The following is a 22,533-nucleotide window of genomic DNA, read 5'->3' as shown; positions in this document are numbered from 1 at the left end:
CTAAAAATAAGCAAGGAAATGGAGATGTTATTCTACAAACACCTGGAACTAAAGTTGAACCCTAGCCAGGATGAGTCTGGGAGTAGTTTCCTCCCTCAAAGCCTCCAGGAAGGAATATTGTCTTGCCAACAACTTCATTGTATCCAACGGAGAAAAAAGTTGGATTTTGGATCTAAACCATTATGAGATAAGTACTTTGGGTTGCATAAAGCCTCCAGTCTTTTGGACATTTTTTGAGGGAGAAGAAGAAAATGAATACATGTCATTAGCGTGGGACTGTGTTAAGACTGTCTTGTGTTGCCCCTCCAGCTTAGATTTGGTGATAGATTCCAGCTGCTATTCATCTTTGATTTCTCTGAACATTTCCTGTTAGCATCTCAGCCTTCATGTCACTGACAGGTTCACTTTATGTCACTGGAGTAATTAATTAAACTCCTGTTTATATATGTACAATGCTAAGCTGACAGCATTGAACTGTAAAAATTTACAGTCCTTTATTTTAATATAATATTTAGTTAATGGAATAAGGCACAAGAACTATATCAGAAGAAAAAAAGTGTTATTAATGTTTGTAGATCATTTTACCAGTAACTTCAAACAAAAAGACAATGAACTGGGGAAAAAATGACCAGAGAGATTTCCACAGTAATACCATGTACCATATAAATGTATATTAAGTAGAAACAATAACAATAAAACTAATTATATTAAAGAAAAAGATCACAGTAACATGAAAGTAGGAAATATGCAAAATTACATTTAACAAAAAATATGTTAACAAGATTAGAAGATTAGAATATATTGTTATATCATAAAAGTAGGCAGACATTTAAAGCAACATAAAATCCTTCTGGGTAAAAGATTCAATTCTTTAATTCTATTCATTTTTTCTACCCTCCTTTCTTATAAGTTTAATACTATGATATTAAAATACAAATGGAACTGGTTTTAAGTTTAGAAAATAAATCTATTTGATTTAGAATAAAAATACATAAAAATAACCAAGAACATTCTGAGTGAATAAATGACAACAGACTTGTCATTCCATACACTAAATATACTGTAAACTACGGAGTAAACTAAGTGGTAACACTCAGAAATTATCTAGAAAAATAAAACAGTAAATTAGTACTCCCAAAGAAGAGCCTGATTTATCAGCAAATCTGAAAGGTAATAAAGAAAGCATAATGAGTTCTTAGTAGAATGATTTATTATTTAATTGAAATGATGAAAAATTATTTCACATTTATTCTCAAAAATCCAGAAAGATTTGAGATTAAATGTGAAAACTTCAGCCTGAATAAAATTTAGAATTAAATAGTCTAGAATATTTATATTTTTTCTAAGTACCACATTTATCAATGATTTTTGTAGAAACAAACCACTACAAAAGAATGAACATCATACAAAATTCTCATATTTCCACTCTAGTCCTATCTCTCCACTGCCACCTGGGTATCGATTGTTGCCTTTAAAGTATTGTCCACTTTATAGATGAAAAATGGTATCTCTTTTCTGTAATGTCAAAGTCTTTTCTTAACATCCCAATTTCTTTTTTACTACCAGTCTCTGAGGAATCTAAAACAATCAAATGAGTTCTCTCCTTTGTGCCTCCTACCAAGGGACACACTTATATACTGCTGTCTTTTCAAGTCCAGAGCAGAAAACAAAGTCACTGGACGATGAAGATTAAGCATCCATTTCAGACTGACATTACCGCTGAAGTCCAAGTGCGAACGGGTAGGTTACATAATCCTGACATGGTACTCTTTACGTACCACATCGAACACATCATTTTCATTAAAAACATAAAATGTATCCATAAGTGTTAAAAATATATGCCAAAATGAAACTGACGGGAGGGCTCAATGGGCTTCAAAAATTAATGTGGGACAAACATGATCTTGTTACAGATGGAAAAAAAATCAGAAAACACTATACCAATGATTATTGGAAATTAGATTATAATAGCAGTCTGGGCCAAAAAATAATATTTAGAGAAAAGAAATTTAGGTATGTTCAAATTGTTCAGCTATATTTATCAGGTTAAATGATTTTATTTTTTGAATTATAGCAAAGATACAGAGAAAGTTCCTTTGATATTTTTAGAAATGCAATTACTTTACAAGAGAGATAAGTGATAGAAATGCGTAGATAAAAATGCCTATTCAGGGCTTTGAAAATCATAGAATGTCATGACTCATAATATATCGATGCTATCATTATACTATTAGGAACTTTTAGAAAAGCATATCAGAAAATTCAACTTTCCTATGGTAACAGTCTGAAAATGGCTAACTAATTAAAACACTCATTCATTAAGCCAGAAAAAAATTAGAGATAGCGTCTCGTCTAGGACTCTGTCTTTGCCAGACACATGAGCACCTGCAAGTATACCTATTGGATGCCTTAAGGAAATACAGAAGGTCCAGGGGCTACAGTTTAGATGGGATCATTGTCCTACCGTTAAGAGTACAAGGTACAAAGAAGAAATACAGATTCACACCTGTGAATGAACACTAACAAAGGTGTGCATTTTCCATGTTATTACCTTGTGAAAGAAGGAAGTTTTTATGCTACTTTGAATGATAGTGTCATATATACTGGAAGATTATGGCCCATTTATAATGTGTGTGTCTTCTTAGTTATAGTAACCATGCATGCATAGAAAAGAGAATATGATTAAGTGTTTATTATGGTTATCTAGACATGCTATAATTTTAAAAATTTGAACTAGGTTGCTGAAAGATTGCGTGCACCCTCCAAATCATGTGTATTCTATTTTCTTTTCTGACAACCTGCATTAGCCTTTGATCTAGGCTCTCACAGAAGCAAGGGAAAGACTGGAGATGAACAAATGCCTGACATAAGACTTGAAGAAGAGAGTTAAAATCAGCCAAACAAGGAAGGTCGTAACCAGGTGAATTTATATAGAATGAGCACTGACCTATCCCTTTACTTGTGTGTCTTTTTTAAAAGTTCATCTAGTTTGTCTGAATCCACCTCAGTCAGCAACACAGTATCTCTGACTATTTTCCATCTTTGACAAAGTTAAAGACTGAAAGAACTTAAAGGGAAATAATTGTGAAGAAGGATAGGTCCAAGGAGGCTAAGTAACCCAAGACAGTTACCTAAGTAACTTCAAAGAATAAATCACCTTTTAAGTCTTCTTAATTCATGTTTACAAAGGTAACTCATTCACCTTACTCTTTTTGCCCCTCACTAACAGAGGGAAGTGGAACAAGACTACAATGGTAAATTTCACTAGTCTTGTGTGTGTGTGTGTGTGTGTGTGTGTGTGTGTGTGTGTTTTCTTTTATGTTTTCTTTTTTTTAATTTTCTGTGTTTATTTATTTTATTTATTTATTTTTTACAAATAGTTTATTGTCAAGTTGGTTTCCATATAACACAGTGCTCATCCCCACAAGTGCTTCACTAGTCTTACTAATAGTGATTTAGGTGTTTCTACACATTCATATATGTGACAACATATGACTTAAAAAAGAATATCAAATAAAAATAGTTGGATCTCAGTTAATGATATTACTGTCTCCATAGTCAACCTTCTATCAACAACATGCTCATGGTCTGTAATCAGTTCTTTTCAAGCACCATAATGTGCTTTATGTGATTTCAGCAATATTTACCATGGCAATCTTTTTACTGCATATTGAGAATGTCATAACAATGTGTCAGTAAATGCACTTCCTGCAAGAGATAAAAATTTCTTTTGCTGATGCCTTGCAAACTCTTCTGTATTATTCTAGTAACTTATGAGTTCACAAAGTCTGCTCTGCAGTGGAAAATGGGGGTTTTCTCAAATATCTATCTGACCTTGCCCCTACTCACCAACACAGACATTTCATTTAGTAGGCTCCATGCCTTCCACTTTTCAACATGTGGTCCTGTGAAATATCTCCTGCTAAATACCTACAAAACAGTCATATTGTCATATTGTTGTTTGCATAATAGACAAGATGTAAGTAAAGATAAGATTTACAGATTTCTCAGTCTCCATGACATCCTGTGTGTTCTTCTCTCTTCTAGGCAACCTCTGACAATTTCATCAAAAGGATGAATGGATCTCCTGAACAACAGATCAAGCATTTCTGAGTTAATCTTGCTGGGACTTTCCAATTCTCAAGAAATTCAGATATTCTTTTTTGTAATTTTCTTTCTTGTCTATGTAGCCATCATAGTAGGAAACCTCCTCATTGTGATCTCTGTGATTCTTGATAACCATCTTCACTCCCCCATGTATTTCTTTCTGGCAAATTTATCATTTTTTGATTTATGTCTTTCTTCTGCTTTTATTCCCAATGTGATTTCAGACTTCCTTAGAAAATATAATACCATCTCCTTTTGGGGCTGCATGGTCCAGATGTTTTTTTTGCACTTCTTTGGGGGTGGAGAGATGTCTCTTCTGATAGCTATGGCCATAGACAGGTATGTTGCCATCTGCAAACCCTTGCACTATCAGACCATCATGAATCGCAGGGTGCTCATTGTGTTTCTACTGCTCTCGTGGGCGATTGGGTTCACACATACCACAAGCCAGATGGTTTTCACTGTAGGTTTACCTTTCTGTGGTCCCAGTGTTGTGGATAGCATTTTCTGTGACCTTCCCCTGGTCATCAAGCTTGCCTGCACTGACACCTATGTCCTAGAGCTCTTGGTGATTGCAAACAGTGGACTCCTGTCCCTGATCTGCTTCATTCTCCTGCTCATATCCTACACGGTCATGCTGGTCACCATCGGGCAGCACTCCTCCAGTGCATCCTCCAAGGCAGTGTCCACGCTGTCTGCTCACATCACTGTGGTCACTCTCTTCTTTGGCCCCGCTATCTTCATCTATGCTTTCCCATTCAAGAGTTACTCTGCAGATAAGTTTCTTTCTGTATTTTACTCTATAATCACTCCTCTCCTTAATCCAATTATTTATACCCTGAGGAATCAGGAAATGAAAGCGGCCATTAAGAGACTCACAAGCTACCATATTGGTTCTTGCCTCACTTCCTAAGTAAGTCTTTACCAGTTGATTGTTTTGTGTTCTCTGCTATTTGGGGTTTTGAGACTTAAATATTTATCAGAATAACTAAAATGAAAATTTTAAAGACTATCAATTTTATTCCCTCCATATTCATGGAATTAAGATCAGTTTTATTAAATGTCTGAAATAAAATGTTCATAGCATAGACTCAATACATAAAGAAGTGTGCATTCTTATTTCCTTTTATTTCCTTATCTTAGCATTCATGTAAACAAGCCTAATGTTAAAATATCCAATCATGTCTTTTTTCAAAAACTTTATAAATTTTAGTGGCTCAGTATGTAAAAATAGGTAACTTCTGAAAGACAGCACATTATATGATGCTTAGTATCTATCTGCATTTCTAAAGTTGTATTTTTTACTATCTTAGTTTATTTTGAGAAAGACAGCATGAGTGGGGGAGGAGGAGAAAGACACAGAATCCCAGGCAGTCTCCTCATGGACTTGAACTCATCTAAAGTCCTGATGTAGGGTTTGGACTAATTTAAAGTTATATTTAGTAACTACATAGGTGTTAAAATGTCTTTTAATATTTGTTAACCATATGGAGTCTGCATAGAGGCATTGTCTTTTGAATGGGGATAAGAATAGTTTCTCACTGTATACCCTCAATACACAAACCCCTTTATTAGAATGTAAAAATATACCAAAAAATAAACATTTCAATGTATCTTTAATACCTAAATGGTTTTTGAAGAATCAGTATCAACTAAAATGCTAAAGACTAAAACCAGGAACTGCTTAGTGTAGCTTGCTCTACCAGATAACACTCAATGTTTTTTCAACTGAAATCAGTTATTCATGAAACTTCTAAAAAAAGTATTTACTAGGTACCAAGCACTGTCCAAAGCAATACAGATACCTGTGTACAGATGCAGACCTTAACCCTGTTCTGGAGAAAATATCCAAAGGGGGGATTTATGTAAGGAGTGGTGGTCTCAGAAGATCACTTTAAGTGTAGACATCTATAGCAACATGTTAAGAAAGTTCTAGAATTAGACATTTGAGCAAGGAAAGAAGCATTCCAGGCAAAAGGGCCAGTGTAAATAGACATGGTGAAGTGAGAAAGAGTTTTTAAGTATTAAAGGTAGACCTTGTGAAGGAGACTGATGAATACAAGGTAGAAGATCTATGCTGAGATTTTACAGAAAGGAAGAGACCAGAGATTTTGGGCATGGTGGATTCCTTTTTATTGTCAATGTAAGGCCATTGAAGTGTTTTGAGAAAAGGAGGGACGGGATCCAGAATACATTATAGTTTAGTATACCTCTGTCCTCTTCAGTAGGACATACAATGCATCAAAAGCGAAGCAGAGGGGAGATTAGTGGGCTGTTTCAGATAGGAAGCTTGAATTTATTAAATAATACTAACAGTGAGTTTGTAGAAACTGTAATGACTTCCAAAGGCAAAAAGAAAACCTAAATTTATTCAATCATCTTGGGGACCATCTCCTTTGATGTCTTTTAAACAATTTTTTAATGTCTCAGTCTTAAAAAAAATTTTAAATATTTTTATGTGAAATTTTTGAGTATAGTTCATACACATATTAGTTTCAGGTGTACAACATAGTGATTTGACAAATTTTTACATTATCTACTATATTCATTCACCAGAATTATAGCTCCATGTGTCACCATACATCACTATTATAATATTATTGACTCTATTTTTTATACTGTGTCTTTTAGTCCTGTGACTTGTACTTTCCATAATGGAAGCTTATATCTCCCATCACCTTCACCTATTTTGCCCATCCCCCTACCTGCCTCACTTCTCTTACCTCTGGCAAACATCAGTTTGTTCTCTGTATTTAGGTCTAACTTTGCTTTTTGCTGGTTTTTTAAAATTCATTTGTTTTTTCTAAATTCAAGATATGAGTGAAATCTTATGTTATTTGTCTTTCTCTGACTTATTTCACTTAACATAACACCCTCTAGGTCCATCCATGTTGTTGCAAATGGTAAGACTTCTTTTTTATAACTGAGTAATATTCCATTGTTATATACACCATAACTTCCTTATCCATACATGTAGTGGTGGACTCTTTGGTTACTGCCATACTTTGGATATTATAAATAATGCTGCAGTAAATGTGGGGGGGTGCATAAATCTTTTTGAAGTAGTGTTTTCGTTTTGTTTAAATACCCAGCAATGGATTTACTGGGTCATACAGTAACTCTATTTTTAATTTTTTGAGGAATCTCCATACTGTTTTCCACACTGACTATACCAATTACATTCCCACCAGCAGAGAACAAGGTTCCTTTTTCTCCACATCTTGTTGTTATGTCTTATCCTTTTGATTTTAGCCATTCTGACAAGTGCAAGGTGGGTGATATGTCACTTGGTTTTGGTTTGCATTTCCCTGATGCTTAGTCATGTTGGGCATCTTTGCATTAGTCTGTTGACCATCTGTATGTCTTCTTGGGAAAAGTACCTATGCAGGTCCTCTGTCCATTTTTAGCTAGATTGTTTTTTTTCTGGTGTTGATTTGTATGAATTCTTTATATATTTTAGATATTAACCCCTTATTGGATATATCACTTACAAATAGTTTTCCCCACTCAGTAGGTTACTTTTTTCTGTTGCTGATGGTTTCCTCTGCTGTGTAAAAGCTGTAAAATATACCCTGAATATCAAACTTACATACTTTCCCTCTTACTCCCTTCTTCTCTTTTAAGTATATCTGCCCTGCTTGACTTTGCTCCTAGACCATGTTCTAACAATTCAACTTTATTCTGAAAAATTCTATGTGTACCATGCTTATCAAGTCAGGGCATCCAAAATTGTTCTAATATTATATTTTTAATTTCTATATGTAAGAATCTTTTCTTTCTTTCAAACATCTCAAATGCCACACTAAACTGTGACATCTATCTCCTCAGCAGAAATATTTTTAAAAGACTTCTTTTTCATGGCAATTCTAACTGCTAGTGGCTTCATGGGAAGAATTATTTTTAAAAAATCCTGTACTCAAGCAAAAAGAGTGAGAAATTTGTTAGCAATGTCTGCTATGCCTTGCTCAGTGTAGACAATTTTAATATTATCATATTCAATATTATATTAATTTTACTTGAATAAATGCTTTCTATTACTAAATTATAAATACTGAGATTGATAAAATCAAATTAATAGAATTATAATATACTCAATTTATCATCTATGATAGATCCATTTTCTGTTAATGTTTTCATCCTCCCCTAAACAAAACACTGGAGTTCGTGCTCTTTCTGGAAAGCACCTACTAGAGAAAGTCCACATGGCTGATACACTTCACAAATTCACAATCCACTTAAAATAATGAGAGAGTAAGTCCTTGCTCTGAACCCTGATAACACTAGCACATTTATTTTAATGATTCCCTTTGGGAATTGATCACCAGCCTGCATCTTATTTATTTCTTGTCATCTTTTTCTTTTTCTTTTTTTTCTTTTTGTGCCTACAACTAATTGTCAATTCGTGGAGGTTAAAAAAGATATATATTCAAGATCTCACTGTATTTGCATGTCTTTGAAGTGGCCACTCCTCAGATAAAACTGGTAGGTTTAAACAGAAGTGCTAACAAAAATTGTAATTGTATATTTTAATAAAGGAGGAGACATTTTATAAGAAACTTAGAACTAAATGAAAACCATATTATTCTGATCATGAAGGCAATAGTAAAAGATAACTTTGGTCAAATAGCAACTAAACACTGTATCTAGTTTCAGTAAGACTAAGAGCCACATTCCTGATCTGAGGGATCAGTTTTATAGCTTGAGTTTTTATGTAGGAATATAAATTTGAATTAGTTTAATCCTTATAGGGTAAAAATACAAAATAATTTAGGATATTATAAAATAATGGAACAACTAAGTTCTTTCTTGGCTAAGTTTAGCATCTGTGACAAGTCTTAGATGTAAAATAATAAAATCTCATATCAAGAAAATGAGAAATGGTGATTTTACATTAATTTACTTATCTGTTTTACTTTCCTACACTGAGTACTTATTTCAATGCAGAAAACACGGGATTTTCTGAGATAAACACTGAGATAAATGATTAATTTAAATCGATTATTTATTTTTTATTTTAGTTTAAGTTTATTTGAGAGAGCGCACATGCGAGAGAGAGCGCATGCAAGAGAGAGACCAAGCAGGTGCATGTGAGCAGGGGAAGGGCAGAAAGAGAGGGAGAGGGAGAATCCCAAGGAGGCTCCATTCTGTCAATACCGAATGAGGGCTCTATCCCCTGAACTGTGAGATCATGATCTGAGCTGAAACCACGAGTTGGACACTCAATCGACTGAGCCATGCAGGCTCAATTTTCTAAATCAATTTTTAAAAAACGTTTCGCCCAAGTACACTTATTTTGTTCACTGAAGTCATATGACCTTTCATTCAATACAATTGTCTAGTTGTACTGCTAATGTATTTGTTTTTTATAATTTTGCAACCCAAGATCTATTTCCTATTCTTCTGTACCCACTGGCCTTTTTCCTATCTACATTTAAAACAATTATTTTAATATTTTAACTTGATCAATAAATGAGCTTAAAGCCCTTTGTGCATCTATAATGCTGAATTCTTGTCAATCATATGTACAAATTTATTTTTTAATTAGAAAAATATTTAAAGTGGTCGTTTTGTCAGCAAATCTGACTTTTACATTCCAAACACTTTTTTGTGGTGAGTGAATATTATCTGTGGTTTATCCAATGTGTATATGGCTTTATCCTCTCATAACAAAGGTTCATAAAAAACTCTTAAGATCAATAAAAACTGCATAGACTTTATTCTCATTAAAAGAACTATTTAAGTACATTTGTGGAAATTTATGGAAAAAGATTTGTTACTTAACTTAGACACGCAGTATTGGATATCCCACAGCTTTTCTTCCCCAGGCAAGCAACCTCAGTGTAAAAAAGTGCAGTAAGTTTTCATCCTTTAGTCACATAAAAAATACAGAGCCAGGCTCTCCAGTCACAGGTCATCTATTCCATTCTCAGAAGACAAAGTTCCTTCTAGAGAGAAACCAAACCAGGCCCTATCCACTTTTATCCAATTATTTTTCATTCCTTTTCAGTTCACCATGTTTGTATAATACACACCATGCAAAAGCATAAACTTTCCATTTAAGGTTTAACTGTGGCTTAAGTTAGGAAGAATTCTTTTGTTTCTCATACTCTATCTTACTTTTGCCCATGTCTGAGTAGAAAAATATATATTTTAAAGATATTTTGGGGCACCTGGGTGGCTCAGTCGGTTGGGCATGTGACTTCAGCTCTGGTCATAATTTCGCAGTTCGTGAGCTTAAGCCTCACATCAAGCCCTGTGCTGACAGCTCAGAGCCTGGAGTCTGCTTCTGATTCTGTGTCTCCCTCTCTCACTCTGCTCTTCCCCGACTCATGCTCTGTCTCTGTCTCTCAACAATGAATAAACGTTAAAAAATTTATAAAAAGATATTTTATCTTTGATCGTATATACAAATCATCACGTTGAATGATTTCATCTATCATAACATTTGAAGCTATCTACATGTACACTTAGCTTGATATATTTTATAAACAAGTTCATAACATTTCAAAAAATCCTAAGTTAATAAATATTGTTTTTTGCTTTTAATTTTCCAATTTACATATTAAACTATAAAAATTACTTTTAGGATTCTCAATATTTTTTCTTTAGAATTTTGAAACTGAGGACTACATCATTTTAAAACTATGCATAACTATTATGTAACTCAATTACTATGTGAAATTGAATAACAATGGTGATAATAACTCTTTATAATGAAAACAATTAGGTAATTATATCATTTAAATTTAAAACAGAAAAATACATTCATTTAACTGAGTCTTCTTTACCAAGTCTTCTATAGAATTCTTCTGTGGTTCTTAACTGGTTTCAGAATCTCTGTAATCACCAGAAAATGGGATAACGCTAAAGACAGAATTCTGTGAATGTACATACCTACCATCTGTGTACATACAATAAAATATACAAATATATTCCATATATATTATCCTTTGGAATCTCATAACCTAGGACTTGCAGAATAGGCATTACTTTATTCTTATAACAACATAAATCAATGTTCAAAAGAGTTAAAGAGTATATTTCCCTAGTAACTGTTGATGCCAAGACTAGAATGTAAATCTTGACTCTTGGTTCAGGTTTTCTTTTCTTCCTTATTTTTAAAGTTGGGATGAACAATAACACCTGCATATTTCATGAAATACTAAGTAAAAAAATGTATATTCAGAGTAGATTTTCCACAACCTGTTCTGATGCTCTAGAACTAGAATGTGGTGTGAGCATATGTATTTGTGTTTACATGTGTATATATGATTCTGTATCTGTGTGTTTCATGTGTATCACTAATAATTTTTCAAAAAGAAAAAAAACATAGAATAAAAGCTGGAGCCAAAATACATAAATAAAAATGAAAAAGTATATAAAAGTGAGACATCAGTCAGTCCAGGATGGGAAAACACAGAGTACAAGTGTCAAAGATGTATGAAACAGTAAGAGCCGAGAATCAGTCTGCACACAAGTATGAAATATCAGAGGAAAGAACTGGCTACAAAGACTAATGGTACTTATAAAAACATTGCTAGTTGTTTAGAGTCTATCTACATACTAAATGCAAAGGGACAAGAAGGCAAATTCCAGCCAGGAACCCAACAACAATAGATTCATACAAGTAGGGAAAAGTCTAAAAAGACTGAGTTAGAAGTTTTGTCCAGAAACAAAAGTATTAGATAAAGAGCACTTAAAAAGAACATGGAGGAGAAGGAGGAAGAAGAGAATAAGAGAGAAAAGAAGGAAGGAAAGAAACAAACATGGTGTGGGGGTGGAGAAAGGAAAGAGAGGAAGGATGGAGGGAAAGAAGGAAGGTGCAAAGGAAAGAAAGAAGGAAGGAAAGGAAGGAACCAGTACACTGAGAAATATTTATCTTCCTGCTCAGAAATGAGGGAACTTGTTTTATTATGATTTTTGCGGGGGACGGTAAGAACATATGGCAGGCTATAGCCAGTTTAAAGCTTCAGGAAGAATCTGCTAAGTTCCTAAAGTTATTTGCTTAGTGCAATATAATTAAACTCAACGCACATTATTGGATATTTCAAATAATAGGTACCACAAAGTTACATGACCATAATACTATCCACTTGAACTAACTCATTTGACTAATGGCCACTTGGTTCCTTTAGTCATTGACCCATTGAACTCATGGTTTATAAACTCATGATAGAAACAACAAATCAGTGTGGAGACACAATCTATATCTGCAAAATATGTTTACAAAATTTTACAATAAACTTCTCTTTTGTGACTATCTGGTTTAAAAATGCAGAAATGTGAATGGTGCTTGAATTAATCAATTAAAATGTATTTTTCAGAAACGTCCATCTTCTCTTTCTATATGAATCAAGTACTACTTTCTCTATGGCCATACCTTCAAAACTATCACAGGTTAAATGGTCACTTTATCCAGATTTTCTCATTTTAATGACTTTTTGAAAACTCCTACATAGACTAGATGAATAGTTCAGTGGTAACGGAGTTTGTTTTGTTAGGACTCACCAACACTTGGGAACTTGAAATGTTCTTTTTCTTCATATTTTTGTTGGCCTATGCAGCTATCGTGGCAGGAAACCTTCTCATCGTGGTCGCCGTAACCTTTGACTCACATCTGTACTCCACACCAATGTACTTCCTCCTTGGAAATCTCTCCTTTCTGGATATGTGTATTTCCACAATCACAACCCCTAAGATGGTCACAGATTTTCTCAGGGAGACTAAAACTATTTCCTTGTGGGGCTGTATGGCTCAGATGTTCTTCCTCCACTTTTTAGGGGGCAGTGAGATGACTCTTCTCATAGTCATGGCTGTTGATCGGTACATTGCAATATGCAAACCTCTTCACTACACATCCATCATGAACCGCCGGGTCCTCATGGGCTCTGTGCTGCTGTCCTGGACTGTTGGTTTTGTGCACACGATGAGCCAAATGGTTTTTACTATCACCTTACCCTTCTGTGGTCCCAATATAGTAGACGATATATTTTGTGACCTTCCCTTAGTTTTAAAACTTGCCTGCACTGACACCTATGTTCTGGAGTTGCTGGTAACTGCTGACAGTGGACTGTTGTCTTTCATCTGCTTCGTACTCTTGCTCATTTCCTACACTGTCATTCTGGTAACTGTCCGACGTCGATCCTCTGGTGGCCTCTCCAAGGCTCTGTCCACACTGTCTGCTCACATTACTGTGGTCACTCTGTTCTTTGGGCCAATTATCTTCATTTATGCTTGGCCATTCAGTAGCTTTTCAGTGGATAAATTTCTTTCTGTGTTTTATTCAATTATTACACCTTTACTGAACCCCATTATTTATACTCTGAGGAATCAAGAGATGAAAGCAGCCATTAGTAGACTGAAGACCAAACACATCCTCAGAATGAAGTTGTATTAATTTGTTTGCAGATTTTTAAAAATATTCATCATGTATACTGAAATTATCACATGTTCCATCATTACATATCTATGACATATTTGGGTTTTGGGGGGATTATTTTTGCTGAAATTTAATCCAGTTGGGGTTAATAATTTTTTAATGTAATAAAGAATTAAATATACAAAAAATAGCCCACTGTAGTTGGAAACCCAGAAATGTTCAAAACTAAATCTCATTAAAGAGAAATCAAATATATATTTGTCTATTTTTAATTCAGAAATAGGGATCTTTCAGCTAAATTCTTTAGTTGTGTAAATATGCATAAAATTGTATGAACTCTTCAACTCACAAGTGCACACATATAAGCTCACATTTTTATGGATTTTAATGTGTGTGTAAGAATTATTCTTTTTAACAAGGCAAACAGGCTAGTTTCTATGAGTGGGTATGTTCAAACAATAACTGTCATCTATGACAAGAGGCACATATTTCCTTCTTCCTTAAGAATATAGAAATTCCATCTGATGTATAGGCAACACACAGCTCATTTTACCTTATTCCTTCATTCTTATTTGTATTCATATTTGTTCTCACATAACTTTCCCAGAGCCAGGTAAGAACATTACTACTGAATTAATCCTCATGGACAATGAAAAAGAAAGAAGCCCCTAGATATCCCAGGTATTCACTCCACAACAAAACAAAAACTATTCAACCTTATTTAATTGTATAAAGTATACTAAATTATAAAGGTTTATCTATACCATGGAATACTATATGGCAATGAGAAACAATAAAATGTGGCCACGTGTAGCAACATGGATGGACCTTGAGGGTGTTATGCTTAGCGAAATAAGTCAGGCAGAGAAGGACAAATATCATATGTTTGCACATATAGGAGGATTAGGAGGAACTTAACTGAGGACCATGGGGGAGAAGAAGGGGGAAAATGGTGGGGGAAAGGGAGAGAGGCAAACCATGAGAGACTCTTGAATGCTGAGAAACAAACTGAGGACTGATGGATGTGGGGGAAGTGGGGAGATGCGCATGGAGGAAGGCACTTGTGGGGATGAGCACTGGGTGTTATATGGAAACCAATTTGACAATAAACTATTTGTAAAAAGAAAAAAAAGATTAATTTATAGTCCATGGACATTAAAACAAAATGACATTCTATGACCTCCATGATATCAAATTAAAATGTTCTGCTTTTTCCCACTTCGGGTTTTTTAAATTTTTAAAAATGTTTTATTATTTCTGAGAGAGGGAGAGAGACAGACAGTGTGAGCAGGAGAGGGTCAGAGAAAGAGACAGAGAGATACAGAATTCAAAAGAGGCTCCAGGCTCAAACACACGAACTGTGAGATCATGACCTCAGCTGAAGTCAGACGTTCAACCAACTGAGCCACCCAGGCGCCCCTTAGGGTTTCTTTTATAATCTTCTATGCAATAGTTTCTTCGTTGTCTCTTAAGCAAATAAAGTATATGCCTCTTAAGAATACTTGTGTAATATAATACCTGTAGACCAAATGGTGCTTTAAAGATTATTATTAGCCATATGTGCATGACATATTTTAGACTAAATTTATATTTAAAAAAACACATTAAGTAGGATAGGAATCAGGTCCCTAAAAATCATTAGGTATATTTGTATCTCCTTTTGAGCTATTTTAATCATAAGGTGTAGACACTAATGTGGATTAGTAGAGATAATAAAGACCCCTAAGCAACCATCTACACCCAGTTATTTTACTGTAGCAAAGATCATCACAATCATCAACTCCAGAGGTATCATTCCTTTGTATGTTTTTAAAATCATTTTTCATATATTATGCACAAAATATATTTTCCATGTTTTTACCCTGATATACATGAATCTGTACAAGCTATTATTGTAAAAGTAATTTTTTGCTCTGTTTAGTGTCTTAAAGATTTATCTGTTTTGTGTTGCTCTGGTTCATTCTTTATTATGGTGAAAAAGACATGTAACATCTTCATGTTTTAGTATACAGTAGTGTTAACTTTGTGCACCTTGTGTAACAGATTTCTATAGCTTTTTCATCTTGCAAAATGAAAGCCTATATTCATTGTTCTAGAATTCCCCTTTTTGCCTCTACTTAGCTCCCAGAAATCACCATCTTACCTTCTATTTAAGGGTTTAGCTGTGTTAGATACCTCATGTAATTGGATCATTCAGTATTTGTCTTTTTGTGACTGGCTTGTTTCACATAGCCTAATTTCCTCAAACTCCAACCATATTGTAGCATATGACAGGGTTTCCTTCTTTTTAAGTCTAAATACTATTCCGTTGTATGTATATGTCACAATTTCTTTATCCATTCATCCATCAATGGATATTTAGGTTTCTGTCTCCTCTTGGCTATTGTAAATAATGCTGTAATGAACCACGGTGTGCAGATATGTCTGCAAGATTCTGTTTCAGTTCTTTCAGATACATATCCAAAAGTCAGATAGTTGTATCTTATGGTAATTCTTTTTTTAATTTTTTGAGGAAACTTCACACTTTTTTTCCAGAGTGGTTATACCATTTTACATTCCCATTAACAGTGCAAAGTTGTCCAATTTCTCCAAATCTCCACATTCTTGTCTGTACTTGTTATTTTCTGTTTTTGTTTTTGTCTTGATGGTGGTCATCCTAACAGGGGTGAAGTAATATTCCGGTTTTGATTCACCTTTCTCTGACGATTAGTGACATTGCATTTTCTTCATATTTGTTGGCTTTTTGTGTATTTTCTTCAATAAAAGTTTATTCATGTTTTTGCCTGTTTTTTCATTGGGTTATTAGTTTTTTTGTTGTTTAGTCATAAGACTTTAAAAACATATTATGGATATTAGCTCCTTATTAGATAAATGATTTGCAAATATTTTCTCTCATTCTGTTGGTTTCCCTTTTACCTTGTTGATTATTTCCTTTGCTGCACAGAAGTGTTTAAGTTTGATGTAGTCTTATTTGTCTGTTTGTTTTTTTTTTGGTGCCTTAACTTTTGGTGACATACCCAATAAATAATTGACAAATCCAGTGTTTTAAAGATTTTCATCTATGTTTTCTTCTAGGGGTTTTATTGTGTCAGGTCTTACATTTAGGTATTTAATCCATTTTGAGTTAATTTATGTATATGTTGTACGGTAAGGGTTCAACTTCATCTTTTACATACAGATATCCAGCTCTCCCACCATCATTTGTTAAATATAGTGTATTCACTTTAATGTCTACAGAATATCCTGATTTAAAATAGACTAAAATGTATTTAAATCTTGGGAGACATTTAGAACTTTCAAATTATTTACTCTTTTAACAATGGCTCAATTGAGCATACATACATACATACATACATGTATATATTTCTTTGTGCACCTATGATAATTTCTCTAGGATGTGTACTTAGAACTGGAAGTGCTGAGTTGTAAATTATAAACATTCTAACTTTATTAGTAATCACTAAACTTTTTTCAACACTGCAGATATTTACATCCTATGAAGAGTCCTAATTTCTCCAACATTTTGTCAATATAGGATTTTATAAGTTTTTTTCTCTGCTAGTTGAATGAGTTTAAAAATATTTATATTTATTGCATTTCATTAGTTAATAATGAATTTGGGAATTAATTCAAGTATTTACTGCACATTTTGTTTTGTTGTTCCAGTTCATACTTTTGTTCTGGTTTTTCTTTTTAAACTGATTTTTATAACTACATACATATATTTATAAATATACATATTTTATAATATACATATACACACATAGATTGAACTGAAAATATCTTCACTCTTACAGATTGGATTAGCATTTTGATGTTTATACATACACAAAGTTTAATATAGCTGAATTTATCAATCACCTCCTTTAAGTTTGTGATTTTCTCTCTTATGTAATATATCTTAACAGCTGATAGCCCAAAATATTCGGTCGTTTTCTTTTTTATTTTTTTCTTAGAAAGGAGGAGAGAGTGTGCAGGTGGGGTAGAGATGCATGCAGAGGGAGAGAGAATCTTAAACAGCTCCTCACCCAGCACAGAGCCTGACAGAGGACTCGATCTCACAACCATGAGGGTCATGACCTGAGCCAAAATCAATAGTCAGATGCTTACCTGACTGAGCTACCCTGGTGCCTCTTTCTTTTATAATTTTAAATTTTTATTTTTTCATATTTATTTAATCCAATCAGAAGTTGAATTTTATATTGGTATCTTATAGGAAGCAAACTTATTTTTATATGAATGTAAATGATCATCCAAATGCCATTTATTGAATAGCTTTTCCCTAGTAGCACATATAAAACATCCATTCATTCATGTCTGTTTCTGGCCTCTATCAGTCCATCTATCAGTAATTTTGTTTCTCAGAGATAATACTACACAGTCTTAAATATAGTTACTATTGTCATTTGTGTTTCATGCTCTACTTTAAGTATATACCAGTTCCACCTGTCAACCAACTTGTCTAGATGATTTTTGGATAAGTTGTCAAATTCTACAAAAATGATTCTGGGATAGCAATTGAAATTGGATAGATTTTATAGATTAATTTGGAAAGAATAGATAACTATGATTTTGATTATTCTAATTTGTCAATCTAACATATCTCTTTATGTTGTTACCTTTTTATATAACCTGTTATATAATATTTTATATTATTTAGTGATATTTTAATTGATTTGTTTTCAGGCATTGTATTTTGTTACTATCACAATGGAATCTCTCGGGTGCTAAATTTTAGTAGGTTTTTACTGATGTAGAAAAACAGATTGTTTGCTGATTGCATATACAGCAAATTTATTGAACTCTCTTACCATTCATTCTTATTTTGTCTACAGATTCCTTTGAGTACACGAATTAGTTTATCTAAAATTCAAGTTGTAATTGTGTTCATCATCCTTTCCGAATCAAAGGTTTGCGGGTTGTTTGCATTTTGCTGTATTGCATTTGGCAAGAACCACCAGTACAATTTACAGTGTCTCTTTCTAAAATATTATCATGGGCAATATATCCTTTCAAAATTAAGATATGCCTTTTCTATTAATTTCCAATATTTTATTAAATCATGAATGGCTGTAGAATTGATTAAAAATTTTATGCACACTTTAAGATGATTGCATCTCTTCTCATTTCATCTGTTACACTAGTGGATTGACATAATATTGTCAATATTTCCTTGACTATGTAGTTGAAACTCCAGGTTGTAATAATATGGCTTTTCTTTTGTTTTCCATCTTTCCGGTTTAATCGACTAACTGTTCTTTTGGTTTGTTTCAGAACTGTTCATTGCATAACTTTCTCTCCTTTTCTGTTGTCTGAAAGAGTTTGTTTTTATTTTTTTTAATTTTTTAAATTTTTTAAAAAATTTATTTATTTCTGAGAGAGAGAGACAGCGTGAGCAGGGGAGGGGCAGAAAGAGAGGGAGACACAGAATCTGAAGCAGGCTCCAGGCTCTGAGCTAGCTGTCAGCACGGAGCCTGACGCGGGGCTCGAACCCACGAACCGTGAGATCATGACCTGAGCCGAAGTCGGATGCCCAACTGACTGAGCCACCCAGGCGCCTCTCTAACAGTTTAAAATACATTAAGGATAGCTCATTATTAAAAATACCAGATGAACATGGGGGTGGGGGGGGAAGAGGGAGACAAACCATAAAACAGAGGCTTAACTATAGGGAACACACTGAGGGTTGCTGGCTGGGGCAGTGGGTGGAGGAACGGATGGGTTAAATGGGTGATGGGTGTTAAGGAGGGCACATGTTGTGATGAGCACTGGGTAGTGTATGTAAGTGATGAATCACTAGATCTTATACCTGAAACTAATATTACTGTATGCAATTTAAATGAAAACTTGGAAGAAAATAAACAAAAGTTGAATATAAGCTCCCTCACCTACCGCCATCTTCTCTAAATTCACACCTGCTCACTTTCAGGTTTTTCAGAGCGGCTATACACATTTGCATTCCCACCGACAGCGTAAGAGGGTTCCCCTTCTTCCATATCCTCACCAGCACCTATTGCTTCTTGTATTGTTGATTTTACCTATTCTGACAGGTGTGAGGTGGTATCTCATTGTAGTTTTGATATGTATTTTTCTGATGGTGAGTGATGTTGAGCATCTTTTCACCTGTATGTCTTCTTTGGAAAAATGTCTATTCATATCTTCTGCCCATTTTTAAATTATTATTTTTTTGAGTATTGAATTTTATTTACGTATTTTAGATATTAATCCTTTATCAGATATGTCATTTGCAAATATTTTCTCCCATTCCATAGATTGCAAAATGACTTTACCTAGTTCCACCTACAGAGCAGGATCCCACTGCTCATGTCCCCACTACAAAATACAGCATAATCTGCCTTTATAAATTTTTGTTCGCATGCAAAATAGTATCTTGTTGCTTTAATTTGCCTTTTGTAGGTTATCAGTGAATTTGGAACCTCTCTCATACCTATTAGCTATTCAACTTTTCTATGAATTACTTTTTTAAGATCTTGGCCCACTTAAAATGGGTTTTCTGTGCTTTTCTTGTTGATTTGCATGCTGTACATCTGCACTGCTCAATACATTAGCTAGTAACTTATATGTCTGGCTAAATAGTAATTTGAATGAACTAAAATCAAATGTATACACATGTATTTAAATATACATGACTTCAGTTTTCTATTAACTTTCACTTTTTATCTTTTATTTTATCATTACCTTATTGTTTTGGTAGCATCACTTGGTATATGGCTTAACATCTAGTTATCTTCAACTTGCAAATATCATTTTAAGTTTGCCTGTTATAAGCAATTGATAGACAAATTTTTGCTATAATATTAATATTTAATTTTGGTTTATATGTATATAAAGATACACAAATATACGAATATTAATTTACATGTATAGATCTATGTATATAGAAGGTATACATATAGGTATATATGTTAAATTATATTTCCATAATATAGATATACATGATTATCTATCTGTACAGATATATTAATATGCATGTTACATATATATTATATATGCACATATAATTTTATTTCTGAGTTTTGAGAGTAAGTTATAGACATAATGCTCTTTTACCTCTAGCTACCTCAGTGTGTATTTCCAAAATAAATGTGATTTTCAAATTTGGAAATCAACATTAGTATGCTTAAATATCTAATATATTGACCTTTTTAAATTTTTCCTGCTATTATGTAAATAATGTTCTTTTAGAAAAGAAAGTATCTGGTCCAGGACCAATTTAGGATCACAAGTGGTATTTCATGGTCACATCTTTTTTTTTACTTAATCTTCAACAATTGCTCAATCTTCCTTTAATATTCATGCCCCAGGTGTTTTAAATCTCATTGTTTAGTGGCTAGCTTCCAATGTTTCATTTTGCACAAATGTGCAGATATATGGTTCCTTCTCCCCTTATTTTCCTTTTTGTTCGCTTACTATATACATTATTTTGGCCTTTTCATTTATTAATGTATTTTGGATATATCAGGTCATAAAGACCTTCCCCAATCTTAATCACAGGTGTGTCTCAAATATTCAAATAAGTATGAAAATAAAAACAGAAAAGAAACAGCTTATCACATCACCCTAACAAGTTCTCAGTTGCCCGGGACTAGACTGTTCATGTTACATCAGTGCTATGAAATGCTTCAGCCAGATATTCTCCTAATTTTTAATCTAGTTTCTCAGATCATTCACTTTCTACTCATTTCTGTGTCATTGCTAGGTTGGACTTCATTTAAAGAGGGTGCATCCAGAAGGACAAATATCATATGTTTGCACGTATAGGAGGATTAGGAGGAACTTAACAGAGGACCAAGGGGGAGAAGAAGGGGGGAAATGGTGGGGGAAAGGGAGAGAGGCAAACCATGAGAGACTCTTGAATGCTGACAAAAACTGAGAACTGATGGATCTAGGGGGGAGGGGGTATGGGCATGGAGGAGGGCACTCGTGGGGATGAGCACTGGGTATCATGTGGAAACTAATTTGACAATAAACTATTGTAAAAAAAAAAAAAAAAGAGGCTGCATCCCCTAATAACTTGCTGTCAACTTGCCAGGAATAAAATAAATATTTGTTTTCTTTCCACAGATTAAGTTATAACAACATTTTATATAAATTAATTACTTATTCTCTGCTGGTGAGGTTTGATTCTGTAATTGATACAAGGTACAAACATAAGGATGCTTAGACATAGAGCGATTGAACCCACATTTAAATTCAATGGAAATAATCTGATCGCATCTTCTCTAGGGTAAGGAAGTGACATGTTTCTGTATTGACATCTGAGGTCACTGTAAATGAATTATTTGTAGAGACTTCTATGTTTTATGGCTTCTTAAAAGCTTTGGAGACATTCATGTTTTGTTAATACCATTAAAATAACAGTGCCTTGCTAATAAAGGATTTTTTAAAAAGATGTATTTCCCAACCACATTCACTGCCAAGATACAGGTACATGACTTACATTCCATTCATCTGGTATCTCTCCTGTGAGAGTTTTATTTGAAAATGAGTCATATAGGGGCGCCTGGGTGGCTTAGTCGGTTAAGCGTCCGACTCTCATGGGTCATGATCTCGCGGTTCATGGGTTCGAGCCCCGCGTCGGGCTCTGTACTGACTGCCAGCTCAGAGCCTGGAGCCTGTTTCAGAGTCTGTCACTCCCTCTCTCTCTGACCCTCCCCTTCTCACGCTCTCTCTCTCTCTCTCTCTCGAGAAATAAATAAAACATTAAAAATAAAGAAAGAAAATGAGTCATATAAATAATAAGGCTGGAAACAGTTATTCATTTTGCTGGCACAAGAAGCAACAAACTTTTCTTAATCTGATCATTTTATTACCAAAAATTAAAAAAAAAAAATGTACATGGCCACTTGAAGACAAGAGAAGAAAGTAGCCACCAGCTCTAAAAATCTCCCTGGGGGTCTCACTTTAAATCTCTCTAAGATCCCTAAGGGGTTTCACTTTATCCCTCCTTTCAAACTGTTACTACTTTAAAAGATGAAACCATCACAAAACACAGTTTTGTGAAGCATTATTCTCTCAACAGACAG

The 22,533-nt window shown here is 34.0% G+C and overlaps 2 protein-coding genes across 2 annotated transcripts; both read left to right on the top strand.

Moving 5' to 3' along the window:
• The first annotated feature begins 4,078 nt into the window (after positions 1-4,078).
• LOC120227337 (olfactory receptor 4K13-like) lies at positions 4,079-5,020 on the top strand. Its single transcript, XM_039225474.1, has one exon. It carries the CDS (start codon positions 4,079-4,081, stop codon positions 5,018-5,020), a length of 942 nt encoding a protein of 313 aa, XP_039081405.1.
• A 7,000-nt stretch (positions 5,021-12,020) lies between these two features.
• LOC120227336 (olfactory receptor 4K13-like) lies at positions 12,021-13,504 on the top strand. The gene is given in 2 exon segments (XM_039225473.1): positions 12,021-12,039; positions 12,567-13,504. Coding segments are annotated over 2 exon segments (957 nt in total).
• Positions 13,505-22,533: the final 9,029 nt, after the last annotated feature.

Source organism: Hyaena hyaena, unplaced genomic scaffold, assembly GCF_003009895.1.
Source record: "Hyaena hyaena isolate Hyena2069 unplaced genomic scaffold, ASM300989v1 scaffold_2195, whole genome shotgun sequence".
NCBI classification, from domain to species: Eukaryota; Metazoa; Chordata; class Mammalia; order Carnivora; family Hyaenidae; genus Hyaena; species Hyaena hyaena.
The sequence above is the reverse complement of the archived record's forward strand: the minus strand, read 5'-3'. Positions and strand labels throughout refer to the sequence as shown.

What these genes read in the sequence shown, in the direction of transcription:
- LOC120227337 (XM_039225474.1), top strand. Translation starts at nt 4,079, where the DNA reads ATGGATCTCCTGAACAACAGATCAAGCATTTCTGAGTTAATCTTGCTG.